This window comes from Xiphophorus couchianus, chromosome 13 (assembly GCF_001444195.1).
Source record: "Xiphophorus couchianus chromosome 13, X_couchianus-1.0, whole genome shotgun sequence".
NCBI classification, from domain to species: Eukaryota; Metazoa; Chordata; class Actinopteri; order Cyprinodontiformes; family Poeciliidae; genus Xiphophorus; species Xiphophorus couchianus.
In genome coordinates this window covers 3601113-3627218 of record NC_040240.1, presented here as the reverse complement: position 1 = coordinate 3627218, position 26106 = coordinate 3601113, and the positions used below count along the sequence as shown (strand labels likewise).

The following is a 26106-nucleotide window of genomic DNA, read 5'->3' as shown; positions in this document are numbered from 1 at the left end:
CCCAGCACGGTTACCATGAGAACAGCGTTTAGGGGTGACATCACTGCAGCAGTGTGGCATCATCACTGAGATGACTCATGCTTGCTTTCTTCTTTTATTTTTTTAAAGCAGACTAATACATTTTTATAAAGAGGGTAGAAGGACGGGAGAAGACATGCGGCAAAGGTACCGAGGTCGGGAGTCGAACCCGTCCGGGACATCCGCGACTGAGACTAAAGCCTCCGCACACGTGGCGCGACGCCACGGTGACTCGTACTAGCTCTGAGTCGGTTCTTGCGCGCGTGCCTCGGAGCGGTTTCCGACGCACCGACACTCAACGAGAGGAAAACAAACGTCACTCTTGACATTTATGTTTTATTCTATGTAACAAAAATAATTACAATGCTTTTTTTGTTGTTGTTGTTCTAGGACTCTAATAAGATTTCAAAATAAAAGTAAAAAGGACACAGACAGATTTACATAAACATCATAGAGAGCGGTTGAAGCGTATAGTTATATTGAACAACAGAGCGGACATGATTCCCTGTTAAGAAGAAAAGTTGTATTTTTAAAAAAAACCTATGTTGGTATTCATGTCACAGAGGTTAAGGTGCCTGTTTAGAACCGCATCACATGTAACAAGTACATCAGCAATTCACAATGAGCTCCACACAGTCGGTCAATCCCATTCCCATCGTTGGCACATAAGAGATGGACTTTTCTCACCAACATTCTGAACCGGATCGCGAGTCAAATGAAAACCTCCATATGATCTGCAGCTGCGTGCGTGGGGGGTGTTCAGGAATCTTAAGCAGCGCTAATTAGAATGGATGAAGTCTAATGAACACAACAGAGCGAAGACAGAAACATTGTGGATCCACTGTGTGAGCCGATCTGTTCCAATCAGAGCGTTTTACAGCAAACCGGCACATGTGAAATTGGATGACTAACCGTGTCTGTGGCAATGATGGAGGGAGTCAAAACAGCACAAAGGAAGGCAGCAAGGCTGAGGGACGGGCAAATAATAACACCACCTCTGTCGTTGAGTTCATCTTAGTTTGTCTGCCAGATCGATTTCCTAGTATAATATTTAATGCAAATGTAAATTATATAAACGAATAATACAGGCAGGTGTATTAACAGCAGACAAAAGCTAAAGGAGCAATTATATCATGCTTCGAGTGACACTTTGATTCTACTGTCATGCTCAAGTGTTTCGTATTAACAGAGCCTTTAAACTATCTTCATGTTTGACTTTTGATTACAGTAGCAATGATTATTTAATGGAAAATGGAGGTGGTAGAGACAGTGCGCCATCAGTTATCTGGCTTTGTTTAATTCTTGCTAGCATTTTTGGACAGAATAACTTTCTGATATAAAAGTAAAGCAACAAAATGCTAAATATTACAATAGTAGCTGATACCATTTTATTTATTTTTTATACTGACTGGAAATGAATAATATCTTCTGTTCTCAGTATATGTTTCACCCCAGATGATTATTGGTGGCGCACTGCTTCCAACCTCCACTTTCTATACAAACGATCATATATTTTTTTGTAAATACCGGTTAAAGCAAACCTGTTGATAATTTAAAGGTTCGTAAAAAGCATTCACATAAACATCCCTGATGTTTTTGAGACTGGAGTTTTATCTAGAAGGTAAAAGTCAGCTTTGGACTTGGCCTCTCTCAGATTAGCCCATTAACTTTAGCCTCAGGGCCAGATAATCTGGATTTGAACTGAAGTACAACACACATAGAGTAATCTACTGCAGGCAAGATACTGACTGCTTCTAAGAAATCCCTTATAACTGTACTGCAAATTTGCAGTTCTGGTTATCTTTGTATACACTGTCTGTCACACAGCTACAGTACTCAAAACTCTTGAAAATTTTAATATGCGACTCAACTGATCTAAACAGGGATTTGAAATTTTAGTGAGAGAAAACTAAGTAGGATAATAAATCAAGCTGTAGGATTTTTAAAGAAATATTTATCTAAATACCTAATAACCATAAAAACAGTTTTTCTTTCCTAGAATGATTTCGGCATGTGTCAAGTCCCTCGCAAACACGGCATAATTTCTAGAAGTTTGTTTTTGTGTGTGTGTGAATAATGAATAATAATCCTAAATGTTGTAGTTCTATTGCCAGGCCTACATGTGGTGCTGTGCTGCTGCCACAAAAAATACACAAAGCAGAGAGGAATAAGATTTGATAGGAATGTGAGGTTATTGGTTTTTTTTAAAAAAAAGGAAAAAAAACTGCATACTGATCTACAAATGGTTCTAAAGTGGGAAAACTTTTGTGTAAACAACTAACAGGATCTTGGTGTAAATCGCACCTAGCTAAATACCAGGAAATAAAACGTATCTTAAGTAAACTTTTAGCTTACAAAGTAGGTAAATTTAAAACCCATCCGAAGATGCTTTTGTCCAACCTCCTTAAACACTTTTAAATGCATTAAGCCAACAATTTTATTCTGTTTGAATAGTTAGAAGCATTGCCTGCTGTTGACAGTTGCCTTCTGTAACAGCTAAAACCACAATAAAGCCTTAAAACAGTCGTAACACTAAAAGGGGTTGTAGTTTAGCTGACAAAGATTTCTCTGAGTCGCTTTTTCTTAATTTGATTAGACGGTAATGCTGAAAAATTGGCCAATAAGTCTGACTTTTTTTTCCCAGCCTTTTTCATACAAAATTTAAAAATGTTAAGCCAATTTTATTTTTTTTCCAAACACGTAACTTTACATTGGGCTTTATTTTACCAATATTAACCATGTAAATAGTTCATACCGTAATTTTGAGGGGAATAAATATGGCTTCTAGTTATATAAGACCATCTCTTGTAATGGAGGATGCTCCTCACTTTCATCTCCAAGGTGGTTTATCGTGTACTGAAACAAGGAATATGCAGCAACTGAACTGTTTCCAGACGTGACAATTTTCTTCCGGCCGCTAGGTGGCACTGTGACACAGCATTGCTTCTTTATCACCTCCATCTCCTCAAAGCTAGGTAACAAACCGTCAGCTCTGCTGTTTGGGGCAAGCTAACCATCGTATAGGCTTAGCATTTGTAGCATTGCGACAATTGGCTGTTTCATGGGGCAGATTGTACATCATGTATACCAGCAGATCACAAAAGCAAACATGTTAGGGTAATAATACTCAGTGCTTCAGAGTGGAGGTCACATTCACATTGTTACAAAGTGAAACTAGACTGAGGCATCTCTTGTTACGCAAATGATACAAATACAAAACACTGAACACTCAAACAGTAACCCCTTAAATACGCACGCACACACACACACACACCACATACATACACACACACAGAGCTCTGATGTCAGTTCAGTATTACTCAGACACACACAGATGCACTCTTTCTCTCTCAATAGCAGTGTTGTAAAATGAAATCAGGTCTACACTATCCGCACATTTACATCTTATATTTGTTTATATTCATAAATACGATTACACTCGTATTATAATAATGTACATGTAGAGGCTCTTTCTGAACAACCAGGGAGGGAGCGTCTGCAGTGGAGGAGAAGATCATCGTCTTTACTTTGGACACAAATGTAAAGTTTACCACAGATATCTCTGGGACATTCTCGCAAGTTTTTACATTACAAACAACTGTCATTCCCAGTCTTAAAGACGAACCAATGAGGAAGAGTCAACTTGCTTGACTCTTCGTGGCATTTTAAAATAACTGGTATGGGACTCTGATGAAACTCAACTTTTATTGGTGCTATGTGTGCACCCCCAGCTGTGTGGACAAGCTAAGTTTATGCTTTCATGTTATGATGCTGATAGAATGTCATGCCTTCTCGCCTGGTTGTGTTATGTAGAGGAGTCTGGCCCTGCTCCAAACTGCTCCTTATTAGAATGCTTCCAATTAGAACAGGAGAACTGAAACTGTATGAGTCAAGTCAGATATATCTTCAGGAACAAAAGTGTGTCTGTCTGAGACAACCTATCAGTCGCAGTCCAGATACTGCAGGGTCCAAAATGTCATTGGTGAGTGGCATTTAGAGACTTGGAGGGGTCTGGACCCTTGGCTATTGACAAACGATTTCTTTCTGCAGGTGTGGATTCAGTTGCTGTTTTAAACGATTGGATCCGATTTCACCCAATCGCTAATGTTTGGACGTGACATGCGCACTGTGCCAGTTCAATGAAGAGAACTAGGCGTTGCATGCTCTGTAAGCAACCCCATGAGGAATAGGAACAAGACATTGTTGTCAGCAATAAAATGTCTTAAACATCCCTCTTGCTGTGACTTTAATTGTTCAGTATGTGAAAGCGTGGCAAACACTGACTAAACGACTTTGTTTACTTCCTCCGATGCCACTGCTAAAACTATAATCCTGTGTAGAAAGGCTAACTTTAAAGTAGTATCAGACTGGTATAACCATAAATCTCTGAGATTGCCTATTCTAGCTTGATGTGGTCATTAGTTGTTTTTGTGTATTTCTGGGCGTTTAATGCAAATATGTAGATAAACCATCCAGTTTTTTTCTTTCATCTAGCTTACCACAGGTGACACACAATGCCTGAGCTACCTCTTCAACCCTTTGCTCCGTTTCTCATCGATTGTAGATCTGAGTAAAGTTCCTCTCCCTTTACCTATTATCAAAGCGCTTCCTCTCTGACATTTAACGAGGAAGAAAGAAAAAATCGGGGCAGCAGCAGGATGCAGGCAGAGGAAGAGGAGAGACGGCTATTTAATGTGAAACAACGGTGAATCATCGTAGCAGGTTTGGCCTTTCTCAGAAATACCATTCTGTCATAAGATCTATAATTACTGCTGTGATTATCCCTGCGCCGAGATGGTCAAGTGCCTCCTCTTGTTGCTCAAACAAGTGGTTTTACTGACGAAAGACTGCGGGGTTTGCAGGATTCGACATACATTTTGCAGATCAGAGAGTTTGAAGAACAAATGCTCAGGTTGCGTCACAAGCAGAACAAGTATCGGCATTAACCAGATTACAAACTCCTTTGACAAAATATTGATTTTTGCTATCAAAGCTGTGGGCGCAGCTAAGAAGTGACTGAGGAGCACATCAGTATGCCTGGCCATGCCGCTGGAGGCAGCCGGGTGACACGTTTTATCAGCTGCCAGCCTAGTGTTTAGCTGGTGGACACTCAGCCATAATCTGCCACAAAAACGCTGCCTGGAAGCAGCTGGGAACTTGGCTAGGGTAGAATCTAAACCAGTGCAGCCATGGTCTGACCAAAACAGTGTGTATACTGTACCTCCAGTCTCCAGCACTGAAGGCAATAATAAGATGAAATGTCTGGTATTCCATGAATATAAAATAGCACTCTCCGTCAGATAGCTGATCTCAACACTGCTGTTACCCCGCAGCCTTGTGATCTCACGTCCAATACAGTGTGAAAGCACGAGTAACACCATGCTGCTCTGCTATGCACCAAATGCAACAGGAGGGAATTCCACTTTTCACAGACCATCTGACTGAATTTGTCAAGCCTCCCGTCTAGAGTAAAGCAGAGTGGGGAATAAACGGAATGGCGTCAATCAATCGTCAATGCCTCTTCCTCCTCCTCCTGTAGGACTGCATCCCTCCCTGTCTTTTCTCAACCTCCTAATTTCCCTAGCTTCAGTTCACCCCCTCATCCCTTCCCTCCCTTCTTTTCTTGCCCTTCCCTTCCCCTTCTACTTCTGCATGTCACACTGCAGCAGTAAGACGATGGAAGGGTCGGACTTGGCCGCCTCTTTGAACTCCTCCAGGGTGATCTCGTCGTTGTGGTCCTTGTCCATCTTGGAGAAGATCTTGTCGACGCGCTGCTGAGGCGTCAGCCCGTCCTCGTTCATGCGCATCATGATCACCGTGCCGACCATCTTGTAGATGGCCTGCAGCACAGGGTAAAAGGGAAGAAGTTTTTTTTTAGAAGCAGCCCTAAGCTTTCTTTTTAGGTCACCCACCTACAATCACACACCTCGATGATCTCCAGCATCTCCATGCGTGTGATCTTTCCATCTCCGTCCAGGTCGTACATGTTGAAGGCCCAGTTGAGTTTCTGCTCAAAGCTTCCCCTGGAGGTGATGGACAGAGCGCAGATGAACTCCCTGAAGTCGATGGTTCCGTCGCCGTTCTTGTCAAACGTGCGGAAGGCGTGCTGGGCAAATTTTGATGCGTCGCCGTACGGGAAAAACTAAAGAGAGAAAGCAAGGAGAAAAGCACAACGACAAATTATAACAATTGTACTGCGAAGAACCTCGATGCTGTCTTTGGCCATGACATGTGTTGGTCAAAGATGTCTATAAATCTTTACAAGATGGCAAATTCTGTCACACAGAAAACAACCCTTTATATGCAGGAATATATTGATTCAACATCAGAAAAATAAGTTGAAGTGTGTGGCGCATAGAAAGAGAACATGAAGTTATTGGCAGAAATATTTATGGCAAAAACCTCTTAAGCCACATTGTCATTGTTTTTGCTATGATTAACTGTAATACACTAGGATCCCCCAATATTTATATTTATTTAAATATTTGGCTTTAAATTGAGTTCAATGTGCCATAAAAAAAGATCTTGAAAAGTCTTCAGTTTGACTTGCTGAAACCTCCAGATACCCTGAGTTACATGAGCACTAGGTTTTTCAGAGACTGAGACGGGTTACTGTTTGCTAAATGAGCTGAAAGCTAGTGAGGTGAAAGCAAGGGTCAAAAATATATCCACGTTTTGGTGACATGGTAAGATCACAGTGCCACATATTGGCCTGTCATGACAACTGCAGCACATCAAAGGTGTCTTGGAACTTTTCCCCAAAGAGCATCCCAAATGCAGGCAGTTTCCAGTTTCTAGTGTAAAGTAATAGCAGTCCTAGTGGCTAGCTAACTTAGTGGCTAGATGTTTCACTTAAGTTGTATTAAAAACAGATTGTTTAATTCCAATAACAGAAGAGGTATACAATGAATACAATAACTCAGTAGTCATAGATCTATTATAATCAACTAAGAGAACAAAAGTGATTAGCACCAAGAGTGTTATTGGTTAGAGTTCCAGTGGAACCCAGCCGTCCTTGTTAAGGCAGAATCAATTAGCATGTCTTCTTCTCCTTCGCCTCATGTTTTCTCTCACCTTAACGTAGAGCTGCTGGAACTCCTCCAGGTTGAGAATGCCCGAGGGGCAGTCTTTGAGGAAGCCTTTGTACCACTGCTTGAGCTCTGCCTCGTTGAACTCCGTGCTCTTGGTCAGGTCGTCCAGGACCTCCGGGGCCAGCTTGCTGTTGTGTTTCCCCATGATGCCTCACCTCTCTGGGTGGGAAAGCAGAAACAGAGCGAGACCGGTTGAGCATGCAGGTGAGGGGCCGCTAGACAAAACAACAACAGCAGCAGCGGCCCTGTGTTGTTGAACTGCACAGGCCTCATGAGGATGACGAACATGATTACTTGTGAACAGATGCAGCCAGAGCAGGTCTGCAACATTTTCATCAGGCTGTGGGTGTCTGAATATTTGCTGACGTTCATTTTCCAAGTGGATTTTAGTCTAATTATGGCTTTAAAATAAGATATTTCTTCTCTTTATTAATGACTGAACATCTAAAAAAAATCTGCTGTTTGACAACACAGAAACATTGACAACATAACTGACATCATACATGCTAAAGTAAGAGTAGAAGAAAGTTAGCGAGTTAAAGCTGGAAGACGGAGGGCTTCGAAATCTGCAGCAACTGTCCATTCCTCAGAATGACGACTCTGACCTCTCGCTGTGTTGGCGAGGCCTGTGATGTCATCGCTTCAGCTTAGCCCATAAAACGGCCCATTAGCCACCGGCACCACACACATAACCCCACATGCTGATGGCCACTGCAGCACCTTTGTGACGCCATCCGTGACTCATCCGTGACTCGTTTTCGCACTCTGACACAGGACACAGCCGACGGCGCAGTGCCGGGTGGCCACAAGTCCTGACGGTGTCAGGGCAGTTTTCTGGCGGAAGCATCATCCTGTCGCACTAAACGCGGAATGAGTAATGGATAGGGAGGCAGCTGAGCCCTAAATCCCTGTGAACGGTGCTATTATTTTTGAAGAGTTGCATTCCCGAAACAAGTCAAAGACACTTGGGGGACACATTAGCTTAGAAGCAGGGTCATAAAAAATATTGATAGGAGGAATATTAGCAGTAAAAGGGTAAAAGCTGTTGGAGAAAAGAAAAATGTGGCGAAGGTCAGTTCTGATTTCTTCCAAGTGTGTGTGTCTGTATTTCAAGTCAGAAGCTTATCAAGGGTGTTACATACACACACTATTTCAAGAAACAAGCAATAAAATAAATTAACTCAGGTCATAAACGTCCACTGCTAAACTCCTAATGAGTCTCTGAATTCAAAGTTTAACTTTGAATTCAGAGTTAAACATGTGCTCTCATAGATTTGCACATGTAAATGCATGTGCAGGGCAGAAGTCCACCAAAAACGCACTGACTTGTTCCTTAGTGTTGTCTGAGGACCTCACTCACACACATATCATATTCACCTTGATTCTTCTCATATTTTGCGTTAAAGCCACTAATTCTGTGGCTCCCAAAGACAGGAGTAGGAGTAGGAACAGGCTATTATTATCACAAAACATTTCTGATAAGAATTTTGAATTATCTTGATGATTTCCAATTATTGATGCCTAAAAAAAAACTTTAAAAAACGTGACTAATTTGTCACTACTTTGTGGATCCATCTTTCATCTCTAGAAACCAAATATTTTGTCTAGTTTGCAAAAAAGCTTAAGTTCAATCAGATTTTTAACAAGAGTGTTTTTTGAAGAGCGGTTTTCAAGTCTTGTCAAAGACTCTCACTTAGATTTGAGGTTTGGAGTTTGACTGGACCATTCTAACACATAAATAAGCTCTGATCTAAACCAATCTCCTATTGCTCTGGATAGTTTATGATTGTCCTTACCTACATCTTCCTATCAACTTTTCAGTCAAAAGAAAATTGGTACCAGCCAAACGTGGAATCGGTAAGTCAGGCTTTTTAAAGATCTGTGAAAGGCCACAAAATTACATTCGGTGCACCCTTACTAAATACAATAATATTTTTAGATTTTTATTTGTAAAAGAAATGAGTCATTTATCCTTACCTTCCTAGGAAGTACATTTTCTTCGTAGACCTCATAAAACTCCAAATAAATACAGTATGTGTGTTTTCACAACTAAAAGTCCAGTAGATTCGGTTCAATTGGGGACCAACATTTGTTACATTCTCAATTGGTGCGATTCACTTTCACTCACTGTGTCCAATGAGTCAGTCCTGTGACTGAAACAGTTCTGTCCCCTCTTCGCCTGTTGTGGCGCTGCACGTAAACATCGGAAGAAAACACCGAGTGCAACTTCCTTCTTCACGAAATGCAAACAAAAATGGAGAGGCATCAGATTTCAGTGGTTGTAGGATTTCTCTTTTGTCTTTTGCAAAAGACCAAGACCAGGCAAATGAATTACAGTTGGGTTAAAGCGGGTGTGAATGCACTAAAGTTGGTGAAGTATAAACACTTCCTACATTGGTTTTAAGCCTCTATCCTTTTGTTACAAAATTGTTCGTCTCTATTTGTGGAAAAAATGGAAATAGAACTTTTTGAGGAATTAAAGCCCATTATATCAGACCGATTATATCAGACACCGGAAAGTCATTCTGAAGGATTGTTCTCATTAGCGGAACAAGCAACCTTTTAATCCACTAAACCCCTTCCCCAGTAGAGTTGTCGACTTTCTGACAGCTCGCCTTAGTGATGCGTGACTCTCTGGTGTCAGGGTTTATGCAGAGATAACCATCATGGCCCGATCTCATTGGGCCAGCTGGGGTGAAGCTTTGACAACCCAGATGAACAGCCTTCTTCAGCATATCGCTTCGGCTGCCCTGGAGGAGCTAGAGCTTATCAGAGTGCAAACAAAAAGGTGAAGGTGTGCGCATGGAGAGCATGCCAAGCAGTAAGGGGGGGGGAGCACAGAAAAACTGAACAACACATGGATGTAGACTTGAACCTTAACTATTCAGATTCTTTCTTTCAATTATATGTCAGCTGTATTTCCTTCTGCTTGATTCTGTTTTCTGGATCTTCAACACACAAGACAGTCTCATTGTACCCTATTATTCACTGATTTTAACATAATAAGCACTTACAAATAACATGAAAATGATGGAGCCCCATGATTCTTTGTCCTTTAACTCTTATGTGAAATGTAGAGCTGTGAGAGCGCTGCTCAGCAATGACATGCTGTTGCTGCTGTGCGCAATGAAGTCTTTGACATGCTGTTCATGTCAAAAACACCTACACACACACACCCCCACACACTAGTTCTGATGCTCGCTATAACTACTTCAGGAAACAATAAAGGGTAAAGTGCAGGTTTTGTGTTATGGAAACAGACAATGCAAGCAGGACGCTAGCTCACTGCCGAAGGAGAAGACAAACGAGTTTCTTATTGAGTCTGAAGGGAGCTTAATGCATGGTCATTCCAGACGTCACACTGATAGTAAAACTCTGGGTGGAAAGCTGAGCTGTAAATGCATGGAGGATACTTTATGTGTGTCACCACGCATGTGTTTGTCAGGCCAGCTTGACGGAAGCAAAGCTGATGGGGCGAGAGGCTGAAACATGTTGGAATGCCTGCACTGTGGATTACCTAAGGATGCGTTTAGCGGGACACAAGTGGAAATCTAAATGTTGAATACCATGACAGCTGCTCTGCAATTGTCCAATACTTTTATTTCTGCATTGGACTGCTGCAATGGATCAGACAAGAAACTTGGCACTTGAAATGAATGACCAAATCCACATGGTAAATAGAAAAGTTGCTTTCCTACTCCTACATTTCTTAAGTTTTTAGACACTAAAATGTTCACACCTCATAAGAAGGCAAAGTGCCAAATTTCTAGCCTACTAGTGTCTTTTTCAGTGTTGTATAGTAACGAAGTAAAAATACTTCACTACTTTACTTAAGTATATTTTGGAGTACTTCATACTTTCCTGGAGTATGAAAATTTTTGATGACTTTCACTTTTACTTCACTATATTTCCGAACTTAATTGCGTACTTTTACTCCGATACATTTTCAATGTGTGGTTTAGTTACTCGTTACAAAAAAGCGAGAGAGAGAAACGCAAGTGTTTTGATCCCACCTACTGATTAGCAAGTAGCAAGCAGGCTACCGAACAAAGTCCGTAGCCTGCTTGCCTGGGCTTGTTCATCACCACCAATAGGATACACCTTCTTCTTCTTCTTTTCTATTATGGCGGATCACAAGCAACTTTAAGGTGCATACCGCCACCTACTGTACATGAGTGTGTAGAAGCATTACTTCACATCTATTAAATTCTATTTTTTAATTTTGTATTCTTAAGATAAATAAACAATGCTTTCCTTAATTTGTGAATATCTGTTATGTTTCCATCATTTCCTAATATACCTTTAAGATTCCATTCATGCCCTATGTTTTGAACTATTCTCTTTAATTCTTCCCTTTCGAGTTCATTTGACTTACAGTTCATCAATATGTGTTCTACATTTTCTTTCACTCCACATCTCTCACAGTTATCATTATTTTTCCTCCCTATTGTATAAAGCATGTCATTTAAGTAGGTATGACCTACTCTTAATCTACTAATTATTATTTCTTCTCTTCTGTTTCTTTCATTAATGCTTCGAATTTGAACTGACTTTTGTACTTCATATAATCTTCTTCCTTTCTTATCTTCATTCCACATTTTTTGCCATTTCTTGATTTCTTTACTTTTAATTAGGATACACCTGTTTCACTTCTCCCATTAAACACAAAGCAAGTCTCGCAATCAGTAGCGGTCACATGGAAATTCTATCTTACAAAAACTCCCCGTCCAACTTAAAGAAACACATCGAGGTAACTTCTTATGAAATGGTTATAATCCTCCTGTTTCAGTAACTATAGCTTGGTCACTAGACACTACTGTATTGTGAAACGTTGACCATAAATGAACTTTGTTTGGCATTGTTTCAGTTCCACACGTGGTGTATTTAGCTTAGGCTTAATGTTGACTGTAGCAGGCTACCTAGACTCCTCTGTTCAAGGGGGGCAGAAGCCATAGCGATAGCAATTTAGACTAAATTTAACGAATATAGGAAAGGCATGCAAGTTCAAAACCAGGTTTACAGATGCCAATAAGCTGCATTTCCCTCCCAATTCTTTTTTTCTTTTGCATAATGACCAGTTGTGTGCACCACCTACTGACTGTAGCATTGACTGATTCACTGATTTGTGAAGTAGAGTAAACGTAACAGCTCTTTTTCTTCATGTTGGCCGCATTTTCTGTACTATTTATTTTTCTCATTTTCAGCACTGACCTTACTTGAAGGGAAAACTTAAGGCTTACAAAAACTTTGTATTTTCTGTCCTGGAGGGTATACTAAGAAGCTGGTTCAGTTGTAAAGCAGGTTAAGTTAACCTTGTGCTATAGGTAAAGCACCTAATTTTCTTAACTAAATGATGCCTGCAGGTATATCTATTAGCAGGTTTAATTTTGCCTGCACTTGGTTGTGTACATTATTTTAAGTGTATTTGACAAGTTTACCAAAATATAAAAAATGTCATTCAAACTGCATTTGCTTTGTTTTACTTTTTACTTGTACTTTTCATTACATTACTTGAGTACATCCATTTTTACAGTAATTTCCATACTTAAGTACAAGAAGTTTCAGATACTTTAAGACTTTAACTCAAGTAACATTTCAGTCAGTGACTTCGACTTTTACCAAAGTCATATTTTGGAGAGGTACTTGTACTTTTACTTGACTCTGAGATTTCAGTACTTTATACAACACTGGTCTTTTTTATATGAAGCTTCCTGGGGGACATGGGAATTATTTTGTTCTTTTGCGTTCCCTCGCAAAAGGTTTTGCATTCTCTCGCAATAATGTACTGATTAGTTCATGCGGGATAATTGAATACTGTATGATGGCCTTTCTTATGGTGGCCATCGTACTTTCTGCTATTATAGAAAGTTTTTGTAAGGCTTTTCCACATGTTAATATCTGAAGTTTTATATATTTTTCTTTAGGATAGAAACGCACCACAAACCTGTGACATAAACAGAAACTTTCTGTAAGTAGGAAAGAAGAAAAAATATATACAAACTATTTGGACTAGTTCTTAGTTATTATCGTGGGGTAATAAGTCATCGGACAGTTTTGATTGTGTCTCTTTTCTGTTGGTAGTCAGTTTTTTGCACAAAAACTGACGTTTGTTTAAGAACAAACACTGAGGCTCTTTAAGTGTGTATACATTTGAAATTTTAAATTGACATTTGTGACTGTATACAAAATAGGCCAGCAAATATTGCAGTAAGCATATTGCGCGGCAATGCAAAAGAAACATTTTTCCCCATTTTCCCTAGAGGGCTCCGTACTTTTACAAACATCTACAGTAGTTAATTGTAGACAGTATGTTGGTATTGAACAATACAATATGATGTCAAGTTGGTACGACTAGGCGACTAGGTTCGGTTGGGGAACAAAATTGGAACATTTGTTACATTTTCAGCTGGTGTGGTTTTCTTTCACACTGCACTGTCAGCTAATCCTTTGAGCAACTTCCTTACACTCTTTTGTCGCCTGTGGTGGCGTTGCTCCAAGAACCACTGATAAAAACAACACTGAAACCTCTGAAGAAGACAGGTCAGGTTGTCTTCTGACAACAGGTCAGGTTGCTTGTTCAACAAGAGGTGAACACCCGCTTGTTCACCTCTTTTGTCTTTGGCAAAAGTCCATCATTCATTTCTCCCGCTAGAGCTAGACTCACGCATTTGTTTTAGTTGTATTTACCCAGAATGCCGTACGCCGTTGTCCGCTTCCTGCTTTTGGAGCATTATATGAATGCCTGGCATACATACGTTGGCATTAAATCCTGGTTTGATCCGCTTTTCTTTCTCCACTATAGCTGCTGAGAAATCTTAATATTCCCAAAGAGTATAGTGATAGCTGGGAGTCCTTTCTGCTTTGTTTCTTTGTCACTTTTTAAAGTTGAGGAATGTTTCATTGTACAGTCAGTTATAGGAGGCCTTCTGCAAGTGTTAAAAGTATAAAACAGAGTTACATTTGTTTGGTACATGTACATCCCAAAGCAACAGATTTCTACCAGATATTTTCAAATACGTCCACCATTGTGGTACATATATTTAGAAACACATGTTCTCTGAAAATGTTTGTGGTTTTTGTCAATTCTTTTATTGCATGTACATGTCATTAAATAAAGTACTGATCTGGGACTTGGCTTCTGCAATGTCCCAATCTTTAATTACTCAGACTGGTATCAAACATATTTCTTGGCACACCTGGGTATGTCCAATCACTGTGCACTATACGAAACAAATCATTATTCCAAACCCTCCGTCTTAGTCAATGTCACCTCCATCACATTCTCAAATACATTTACACCTTGGTAATAGATCTTTGTCTGGATGTCTGTTCACATTTCTCTTTCCAACTCCATTTAAATGCTGTTTAGACAGAAGGCAGCATCATCTTTCCTGTCTTTTCAACAAACTTTTACTCAGACGGATGGTCTGGACAGAAGGCTGAGTTTGTTCTGTGACAGTTCTGGAAGTGAAACCTTTAATCAGTGTCATAGTGCTCTGATCTAATGTGTGCTGATGTGTCTGTTCACACCGGAGTGTCTCCCTTGATGGAGAGACAGTGATCAGAAATGTTCAGTGCTTGACGAAGCAGATCATACCTTCTGTTGATTTACAGATTGTACTATTGTCTCATGACAACAGTACAAAACTGGAGACTTGCATTTTGATGCACGGATGTTTCATCTAAAGGAATCACATGCTGTACATGTCAATGTCGCTTCTAGATAAAGTATACACAGACGCAAACGGAAATGTGAAGACAGGAAATCCAGTTTTGCTCTCCGCTTAGGTTATGTAAGGAGAATATGTAAGGTCTTTTTTTTTGACAACTGTCTAGAAAGATCTATTGAAAATCTCCTTTGACAACTTTGACTTGATCAAGTACCCTGTTAAATACACAGCTTTTATTAAATGAAAAGTTCACAGTCGGTAAGGTGTTGACAGGAACTCCCTAAGAAGATGCTAAATTTGTTCAGAATTATCCACATTTCCCTCTTCCAAGTTTTGAAACTGTAGTTGTTACCAGCACTGCAAAAGAAAAACTGCTCTTCATCTAAAATATCTATATTTGCTAATACTGTGTAGACGTCTCTGCAAATTGGCAAAATAACCCAACATAACACAACCCAACTGAATAAAATGTTCATTGATTATGTCATGGTTCACCTAGTTTCTCACAGCTAACCATTGTAAAGTAGTAGTGACTCAGTATTGTTCTTGACATTCAATTTTGTGGTTGGCTGTAAGCTAGAGCTCACCACTAGAGGTAGTTCCCCCTTTTGAGGTTTACCTGGAATTTCTTCAAAAAATCATGTATATTGTTTTATTTTTCTGTAATATGGTGGGTATGTGTAAAGTAGCAGTCCAACAGTGAGGACGAAACAGGTTTGAGCACCAACGCTTAAAAATCTCCTTGTGTCACTTGCATGACACGATGAGCCTATAAATTTCAAATAAGGCAGCATGTAATGTTTCTGATAGGCTGTGTGGGCTGAAATTATGACAAGTGATAATGACATTCATTTGTCTGTTTCTTTCTATAGATTTTACACTTGATGCGCCAAACGATAATATGGTCTACTGGTTCTACAGTCTGTGATAGAAGGGATATAAGTGTTCCTTAACTTTCTACCAAACTACTGTAAGTGTCCTGTCGTATTGTACCACCGGATTAAAGTCACTCAATTGTCTACTTGACTTTTAAGACTGCTCAATCCTTTGACGACAAACATTTGGAGAACCTACAATGTTACTACTTACCAAAAGACTTTTCCAATGTTTCGTTTTCATTCACCCAAATGCAAGTTTGGAAGTTTTCTCACAACTAATGAAACTTTTCTTGATATTCTTTCTGCACCTCCATCAGTTTTGGTATTGTTGTGGAGAACCAAACCCCATCAGGAGTTTTTTTCAGGTGATAAAATGATGATGGGACGCAAGCGGACTACTCCGTCGAACCCAAAATCGATGTTTTTCACTGGTCACACCAGTTAACCACGCAAGTTCCAAGTTAAACTCTCCTACTGAGTCAAAGCAAGATGAACAAATTCTAGGTTTGAGAATGTACTAAAACTAATGCAGCACATGGGAAAGAATCCGTGACTTGAAAGGGGTTATTGAATAATAAAACATGGTATTAATAATTCAAATGTGTGTACTTTAATTATTCAGCTTTAAAAATGATTCTCTTTTTTATGCAAGTACAAAATTATTCATTACCATAAAGTCTTACTTTACTTTCCCGTTTGTTTTGTCTGAATGAAAGTAATATTACAGTTTGGAAAGAGACCTGCCAGTCCCAACTTGAAATTCATAGAAAATCTGTGAAGTGAGCTAAACACAGGTGTATTAGTAAGGAGGCTTCCCAGCCCCAAAAAGCTAGAGCTCACCACTAGAGGTAAACTATTATCAGTGGAAACTTAAGAAGAAGAAAAAAAGCTGGGCAGCAATTATAAGAAACCAACAAGGTTTTAGTACCACTGGCTTTTAAGAATGTTTGGCTCCTTCTACATAATTTTGTTATGATCTTAAAAATGCTCAGACAAAAAAAAATCTAAATGAAAGAATAAATCAGTTAATATGAAACATTTCAGATTAGAACCCTGTATTGTAATGTTTTACAAAGGTCATCTCAAGGTGTCGTCTGCCAGCTTCCAATCGTTCTGCTGTAATTCCTCTACATCACTTCAGTCAGTTACAGAGCTTTACGCAGTGAAAAATCAGAGGCAGTCAACATTTAAAAAATCCTTTTTGAGAATCACAAAATGGTTGAAATGTTTCAACTGTAATCTCACACAGTCCACAGTGTGGACTTGCTAATTTCCACTATATGGAGGAACAAAATGTTGAGCACAATATCACTACGATGGGAGCTCTCGCTCCGCGGCTTTGGCTGAACGTGGCCCAGAGGGAGAAACGTGTTGCTGTCTCTGCGAGGGAAAATGATTAGCTGGCAAAAGCTGTAATTGAGTTGGAAAGAGCGCAAAAATGGGAAGCGGGCGTCCCGTAGAGCTGGTGACTGTGCAGGGCGGAGTTTGTGTCATCTCTTCAGAGTGGAAAAAGGACAACAGATGTGATATGGGGACAATCGATAACACACTAGTCCAATACCGGCTCTGCTATCTACTACCCTGTGAAGTACATTGGGCGTGTGCGTGTGTGTGTGAAGGTTTGTGAAACAGGGTAGAAGAAGTAATGAAAACCTAAAACAGGGCCTGCTTATTGTTATGCGAATAAGCAATAAGCTAAAACATTATTGGGGCAGCTCAGCGAACTGACAAAAACAAACCGCCATCCGTCAGAGACCGAGGCTCACGGCCAACAACAAGCAGCCTGATTTATGGATGTGATACGAGTTCAAACCAAAATACTGATGACTAAAGGGAAAGTAAGTTTACACGGCTCCGCCGCTTCACGCTGAGAGCTCTGTACTTGTGATTTAAAAGGCGTAAACCTTGAATCAAACTCGACAAATTGAAAACTGTTTGCAACATGAAGCATATCTGAAAATTTTTAGAAAACTAGAAATATTGCAATATTTATTAAAGGATCAGGTTTTCCCAGATATGGTGCTGCTTTTTATCTCATTGTACCAAACCTTAACATTTATTTTTAATAAAATACCTACCAAAACTTAATGAAGACTTAAATAAGGCCATATGAATGGCTTGCATCTAATGTACACATGTTTGAGAAATTATGTAGAGAGTAAGAAACTACAGTGGAAAGCAGGGGGTCAGGGGGGGATTAGTACATGACCTTAAAAAGATCAGACAGCCTAGCATGAGAACCTGTCATGTCCTGTGATTAATACAGGCTCATGGGATCAGAAGGAGCTTGGAGAACAATACAGAGGAATTTACAATCACAAACGTTTACATACACTTTAAGTCTCGTTGTCTGCCATTGGTTTCAGGGTTTCCTTGAATGGATTTTGCTTGACAAACCTTCTTGCTGGTTCATCTTTTCCAACTACATTTGTTTCTTCAACTCAACTTTCTATGATTATGCTTGAACACAGCACTTTGTGAACAATCAGGGTTAATGACTCTTGTAGAGGGTGTCAAGGACCACATTCACACAGCAGGTCTTGGTGCTCAATATCAATGCTTTTTGCTGAAATGAGATTTTTTTTGTGGTCGTTCCAGTTAGCAGTTAAACCGGACTGCAACGAGACTACTGTGTGAACAGTGAACAACGGCGTCTCACAGCAGCGCACTGTTCGCTGGAGTAATAATGGACCCCATGTATTTCAAATGTGGGCAAAACTTTGTCGATATTCCGCCAAGGTTGAAAAAACACCATTTCACTTTTGCGGTATTAATAAAAAAAATCAAATAAGTTTGGTCACGCGATAAGTTAAAAAACATGTCTCACCATCATCCTCTTACCACTTCCTGTTGTTGTCTTCTTTGAAGTCTGCGCCAGCGGCAACATCCGGTTTTGAAATTGCTTATTTCACTCACTCAACTGAATGATAAGTCTTTTTTTCCTAAGATGTTGCAAGATGATTTAGAATTTCAGTCCTAATATCTGTGGACAGTTTTGATTCATATGTAAAGGGTGAGCAAGTATTAAACCAATGTCCTCAATTTTAATCTTCTGAATGAAGGAAGGATTTTCTAAAAATGGGTCTTAGTGTATAACTAGCTCTAGAGTGTGACAATAACACAGCACCAGTGGAGCAGTTAGGCGTTAATGAAAACCAGTGCTCCTGTGTTAGGCTGACAGTGAGAGAGCAGCAGACTGCTGGTCTGAAGTCAAGCTGTGCCAAGTTGTGTAACAACTGGAGTGGATGGCACTGCAGGCATCGGCCTCGACTCAAATGAATATCTAAATAGATCGAAAGGTTTTGTGTTGATTATTATGTGACTATTGATTCTTTTTGACAACCCCAGTTGCCAGGGGAGTGACGATGCATCCAGCTCACAAGAAAGAACAATACTGGATGTCAGGGTTCATGAGAATGAGGTGAGGCCATAAGATAATTTCATAGTATTTAGATATTGTTTTAGTATTTAATTCCTTTTATACAGAGTAAGGATCAGCGCAGAATAATCTAGACCACATATTGTGTTTTATGTGCCTGTTTTTAGTCTATGGTGGTCTTAATGCCGTAAAAGCAACACAATGTTTCCTTTTTGTAATTCCACAACTAGAACAGATACTTCAAAAATGGGAGGGAAAGTGTGTTTTAACAAATCTCTGTTCAGTATAGAATTACTCAGTTCAGGCTTGTAAAATTTGTTAATTTCAATGCAGTCCACATTCCTTAAAAAGGCCTGTGAAACAACCATTTAGTTTAGCACAGAGAGGTAACAACAAACAGGATGTAAACGTTAACCTTCTCTAAAGAGAAACTCACACATAGGACCCAAACAACTGCCTGCTCAAAATTACTTTCAAAAACTTCTCTTTCAGAGCATTTTGCTTTTTGATGTAGTTTTTGTCACAATAGTAGCCCTTATTTATCTATAAAGATAGATAATATCATTTATTAAGGGTAAAGCTTTGGGGACTCTGCTGCCAACTGGTGGTTAAATATGTAATTTCATAAAAGAAAAAAATCATTGCAGAGGCTTCGTATTTCCTAAAACCCAGTAATATGCTGGGATCCTGTATTTACAGCTGTAAATGTGTGATCGTAAGTACGGAAGCAGTTTTTAATTTTGATCCAAGGAATTAACTTTTGGAAAATATTGTCCCATTAGCATTAACACATGACTAAAAGCTTAAAAAGTGGCTAAAAGGACTCAACAAGCTAGCTAGCTACTAGCTAGCATGACTAGCCTACCATTTGCCACTAATGGTTTGTATCTTAGGTTTGTATCTTAGTTGTTACTCTGTCACAGTTTGGTTTTCTTCTGAAAAGCCAAAATGGGGCCACACTGGAATACTGTACCACAAAAAGGTGAAGGGTTCACTGTACAGTAGTGTTTATCTTTTTTTTTTTCTTCTTATCCAACTTTTTTGTTATGCAATGAGAAAAAAAAAACTCCCTTTATGATTTGAAACCATTCTGAATGTAATTCAGTGATGAACAAAATCTTTTTGAAATCAACATCTAAGACAGGGGTGCCCGAAGTCGGTCCTCCAGGGCCGGCATCCTGCATGTTTTAGTTCTCTCCCTGGTGGTACCAACAACCTTTTCAGCTTGTCAATGTTCTTTTTAGGCCATCTAACAGCCATCATTTGATCTAGGTGCGTTAAACCAGTGAGAGAAATAAAACATGCAGGATGCCGGCCCTCGGGGACCGACATTGGGCACCATTGATCTAAGAGATAAGACGAAGTTTGGAGTCAAAATGTAAAAAAGATCATTTGAAGAATAACAACACAAACGGGCGGTGAGGTATCATCATTTCCCTGAATCACATGTTTCATTGGCTTTTCTGTAAAAAGCTATGATGTCAACCAGTTAAAGTCACAGCCTAATTTTAGTACATGAAGCAATCCTGCCAACTAGACAAGTAAGACCTTTTTGTGTTAATGCCAACTGTAATTTAGTGTAGAGAAACAGCAGATAAGCTGCACTTGAATGAGTGGAAATCAGTAGAAAATAAGTGTTAGCATGGCTCTTGCTAGTCTTTATATCACCTTAATCTGCATACACCTCCCAGCAGACTCATTCAGGATGGATGCATCGCTATAGAAACATTGCTCCCCCCGGTGCAGTTCGAATGTTCACTTAAGATGAAGCAGCATGTTGAGCCAGGGGAGAAACAAGGGGCACAAAAAGGCAATGTATCCTCATGAGTCAGTCTCCTGGAGACTCTACGTCTAAAATATCATTGATTCACTGCTATTACTGTAGCAGATTCCCTTTCCGGCAGAGTCCTACCACACCTGCAGAGCCTGTTAAAATCTGCAAATATCTGTTCCCACAACACACTGAAGTTCACTGGAGCAAAATTGTCTCCTAGATTACCTACGCTCAAGAAAATGTATTAACTCCAAGTACCGTTTTGGAAAAACAGGGTATCTGCAGGTTTTAGCAAGTCAAATCTAAGACTTTTTAAGACGATTTTGATGCCATCTTGAATTAAATCGAAGAACAAAATAATTTATACCTGTCCACACATGTGGTCAATTGTAAATAAATTCAGTCTGGACTTCGACTGGTCTATTCTAGCACATCCATCTCTTTGTCTACAAACTATTTCTGTGTAGTTTTGAGGTCGTAAACATTTAGGCTTTCAAAAAATAATTGGTTTTAAAGTTAAAATAGACTGGAAGACTTTTATACTGTGTGGCCAGGCAGAAATTTTGCAAACTAAATTCAATCATTTGTCTGGAGGTCTTGACAAAGCAACATGTGGGATTTCTTCTGGCATTCTGCCAGAATATTTGTCACTTTAACCACTTTGGGGGATGAAAACTTAACCCTTCAGCCAAAATAACCCAAATTAGGTTATTTTGGTATTAACTCTGCGGATTTTAGCGTGTACATAATAGCTGTTATGAACTTGCTTTGACCTTGGACTTTGGAACCTGGATAATTGATGGTATGTTTTGAACAAAAAGGTTATGTGCTATAGACAGATATTTTGTTCTTGTGTGTTTTCACACCTAATAATCCAGTAGACTCGGTTCAATCGGGACCAAAACTGCAACATTTATTGCATTTTCAGGTAGTGTGGCGCTTTCACACTTGCTGCACTTTGATTAACCTGTTCACCTCCACAACTACACATCTCTATATTCAATCATCTCTCTTCCTGGGTAATAAAGCATGTGACAAGAATGGATGAATCAATCAGTCAAGAGGTGTGTGTGCATCATGAAAGCCGCCCTGCTTCAAACACAAAGACGTACAGCGGACAATGTGCACACACATTGTCCGCTGTACACAGCCGGTGATGCATGAGACAGATGAGCAGTACACCTGGCAACATGGCTTATTACCAAAATGGAAATGATGCATGGGGAGAGGAAAAAAGAAACAAAACGCTGCGTATGAGTGTGTTATAGGAACACAGCATCCTTCATGTGAGGCTGTAACACACTTGAAAAACACCCCCACACGCACGCACACGCCCACACACACGGAAATAACAGTAGCAGTTAACATGTTGCTTTATGTTGGTATTATTGCACTGTGTGTGGATCAATAAGTCTTTCCAGCTTCCCAGGATGTGGATACAGTAACATTCACTGATCTGCTGCTTGGTCAGCTGCAGCTTCTTTCCACACACTGTTGGACATAGCAATGGAGCTACGAGAACATCTCTGAAAACTGGGATGATTAGATTATTAAAGTCTTTCTTGTTTGAAAGACCGAAGACCTAGGGTGTTTTCACACCTGATAGTCTGGCAGACTTGGTTTTATTGGGGATCAAAATTGCAACATCTGGTCGCCATACTGCACTGTATAGATGGCATCAAGTGGTCGTCTTAGAGACTTGGTACTCTGTTGATGAACGCGAATTTCTTTTAGCTTTTGACTAATGAGCTGGACACCAATGTCAAAAAGCGTATTTATTTATTACATTTGTTTTTTATTTTAAAAAAAAATTATTTTAATATTTCACTAGCAAAATATATTACCCCCGTTGAACAAATGTACTGAAATTAAAGGTTGTGGGGTTTTTTTTTATTGTTCTGTTTATTATATCAAACCTCACTGCAATATGAAATTTATTTATTTATGCAGGTCACAAAAGATAGACTGTACAGACTTTTGCAGTTGAAAAGCATGTGGTAAAAAATAAATAAATAAAAAAATTGGCTATGATAACTGTGCTAGCCCTCTTAACACAAAGCTGTGACCCCAAAATGAATGAGCGGTACCCGGGCGTCCATCGGTTCCAAAATGCAGGACTGTAATTGCTCAGCAGCACTTGAGAAAAGGCTTGAGTAGAAAGCAGAGAATAACAACCACAAAGTAGCCGCAGTGTTGTTCTACATACTGTATCAGACAAAAGTTAGAACAGACCTACTTCCACAAACTCAGTACTGGCAATTGTTACGCATGCTAAGAGAATTTGTGATTTAAGGCAAGAAAAACACACCAAAAAAACAACAGAGGAAGCCACTGAGGTCCCATATTAATATGTATATAATACATCACTATCCTTTCCTGCTCCGCTTTGTTACATAAAAGCCCAATAAAAACACAGTCAAGCTTTTAGTTCTTAATCATTAGCGTGATATGGCTGCAAAAAAAAAGGAATTTAAAAGGCACAATCGTCAGGATTTACAACCGCAGACTGCAGGATGTGCACCCTGATTCCTGCTGCAGCTATTATGTTAAGATAACCAGCTACTCATGCATCCATTTACATTCTCGTATCATATTTATCTTCTGCACGAGCAGATTAGATTCACATGTGTTCCTGTTCTCCTCCTGTTTATTATTTTATTCCTCCCACAGCATGAAGGACATTTTGCATTTAGCAATACAAATGCTTCTTCTTAAACGAAGCACAAATTTAAAAAAATATGAGTCACCAGGTCTCCAGAATACCTTTTTTTTTTTAAATGAAAGCAGATGTGCTCACCAAAATGTCAGTTCAAAGTGCCCTCCAGGAAAACACTGAGCTCACCTGCTCAACAAGTACAGCTGAGACACCAACTGACTCATATGCAGTGCAGTTGTAACAGAAGACTATTCTTTTTTTTGTTTGTTTGTTTAGGAAAACTATTCCTCTTTTATCACTTATTCTGTCAGCTAACAAATAAAAGCTCATTTGTTTTGGGGGGTTTTCCCCTCCCTGCATCCAGTGGCTTCACAATAATGGTGCAATGAAAGCAGAACATGAGAACAGAGGATAGAGGGGAGGGAAATGACCTCCACTTACCCTGTTATATTTGAGGGTAAATTCAGCTCCTTCTGACGAGGAAAGTGCTTCCCGGCTTGATGTCACGGCAGTATTTTCCTCCCAAACGGTTCGTCCCTCATGTAAAGCAGACTCCCGAGTTCACTCACCTCTCTCTTTCCCTCTCTCTCTGTGGAAGAAGATGAATGAACCGCTGGGTCTCCCTTGCCAACACATTTGCATAAGCCCCGCCTCCCGCGCGCGCTGGTTAGCTGGCGCGCCGTTGAAAGGAGGCTCCCTTTCACCTGATTGGACGAAGCGGCTTGTCAATCAGGAAGCGAGCTGTGCGCGCGGCTGTATTGTTGACCGTGAGCTAGTGCAGCTGAAGCAAGCTCCAACTGCGGAAACAAGCAGAAGGCGTACTATGTAGTGGTAAGAAAATGTTTTAAAACTTTTATTTTGCTTCTTATTTGAGTCTGACACACGTGAATGTTCAAATAATTAAGGAAGTTGTAAAATCAGACAAATATAACCTGAGAAAATATTTTAAAAAGAAAAAATAACTGTTTTCAAATTATTTTATTTATTAAATTTGTGAGGAAAACGGTTTAAACCAACCTGACTCCATGTGAAAGAGTAAATACACCTCAAAATATATAATTGTTTGTGTAAAGAATGGCTGCAACCAAGCACCAATAACTGCTTATCAAGGTCTAACATCGCTGTGGAGAGATTTATGTCCACTATTCTTGTAGAATTGATCAAATTAGCAATCTTGGAAGGTTTTTTTAGCACTAACACATGTTCACTAGAGAATGAAGGTCACCTTCAACAAAATGACTGGCAGCTCAATGAGATTTAAGTTCTGACATGGAAGACAAAACCACTGGAAACAGGTGGACTGGTATGGGGTTTCATTTTTGCCAAAAATATGCTTATTTGTCTATGCGAGGTGTGTATGCAGCATGCTTATGTAATGTAACGTGTTTATGTGTAAGATGTACAGTAAGTATGTAGTGGGATTATCTCTATGTGTTCACTGAAAAAAAGAATGGAGCTCCAGCTTAAAAAATAGTTAATTTGCTACATGTAATCAAATTAAGTTTGTCAACTTAATTTATTTACATTTGTTTAGCATTACAACTTAAGAAGTTTGATATATATACTTAGATAAATTTAATTTGATTACTTGTAGCAAATAAATGAAACCATAGTACTTTTTCACGCTATTTTGTCTTTTAAAATTGATTTGATGACCTTAGACATTTAAATGTATCTACAACACAAAACCAGAAGAAATCTAGGAAGGAAAAATATTTCACTCATCTCTGAGCGTCATTAGTAATGCGCAATCTGCCGCATCCACAATTTTCACCAACTTTTCCTGCTGCTTTTTTTTTATTTCAAAAGCAAAAATCGATTTACGAAGTATTACAAGTCATATTTTTTACAGCATTCTTTATTCTTATACAGTAGTATTATTTTACTAGAGAATATTCGTGATCTTGAAGAGACATGCACTTAGTTTTTGTAGGAGAAGGCAACTTTTTTCCTTGCCATCATTCATATACAATCTCATTCAAAGGGCAGAAAGAAGGATATTGAAGACGAGATGTTTAAAAGTGATATTACATTTGTACATGCATATATACAAAGAGACAAAGTAATAAAATGCATATTTAAAACACATTAGCAGCTAATAGTATCTAATAGAAGTCTGGTTACCTGAGGGTTACCCGTCTTGTCATATCTGACAAGACTTTTCAGGAAAGAGTTTCAGTTTCTCAGATGTCAAATGGTTTTTTCTTGTAGTTCGAACTATTGTTAGCATTCCTGACTTTAAAAAGTGTTCTTCTTGTATTTGCAACTGGAAAATCCGACAGTAGCAAGAGCATTTTGGATTTCCTGAAGCCTTGTTGACCCAACCAACCTAAAGCGAATAAACAAAAACACAAAAGTGTTTCGTTTCCATGAAGTGTTATAAAATATCCGACGTCTTTCACTAGACAGATGCCCGCATTTTCCATTTTTGAATTCAAAGATCCATATCAGATTTGATTCGAAACATATTTTGGCGCTAAGGTAAACAGGAAATACACAAGAGGAAATCTACAAGTCTTCATGCTTGACATAAGAAGAAATGTACGGAGGAATAAACTGGGCCACTGGCTGGCACCAGGCCAAGATTAGTAAAAGCTTCTTGTTGGGAATGGTGCAACCTTCAGCACAAGGTTAATGTCC

At 39.3% G+C, this 26106-nt stretch overlaps 1 protein-coding gene across 1 annotated transcript; it reads right to left on the bottom strand.

The window, feature by feature from the left end:
* Positions 1-545: 545 nt before the first annotated feature.
* On the bottom strand, positions 546-24070 carry LOC114156337 (visinin-like protein 1). Its single transcript, XM_028036707.1, has 4 exons — positions 23908-24070; positions 7093-7268; positions 5945-6160; positions 546-5858 (listed from the first exon to the last, which is right to left on the bottom strand). The coding sequence occupies exons 2-4, from the start codon at positions 7252-7254 to the stop codon at positions 5661-5663; spliced, it is 576 nt and encodes a 191-aa protein (XP_027892508.1). The 5' UTR covers positions 7255-7268; positions 23908-24070; the 3' UTR covers positions 546-5660.
* Between the last annotated feature and the right edge of the window lie 2036 nt (positions 24071-26106).

What these genes read in the sequence shown, in the direction of transcription:
- LOC114156337 (XM_028036707.1), bottom strand. Translation starts at nt 7,254, where the DNA reads ATGGGGAAACACAACAGCAAGCTGGCCCCGGAGGTCCTGGACGACCTG. An exon ending in TCCAGCAGCTCTACGTTAAG is followed by an intron (nt 6,161 to 7,092) that starts GTGAGAGAAAAC and finishes TTCTCTCTTTAG; the next exon opens with TTTTTCCCGTACGGCGACGC. An exon ending in AGATGCTGGAGATCATCGAG is followed by an intron (nt 5,859 to 5,944) that starts GTGTGTGATTGT and finishes CCTGTGCTGCAG; the next exon opens with GCCATCTACAAGATGGTCGG.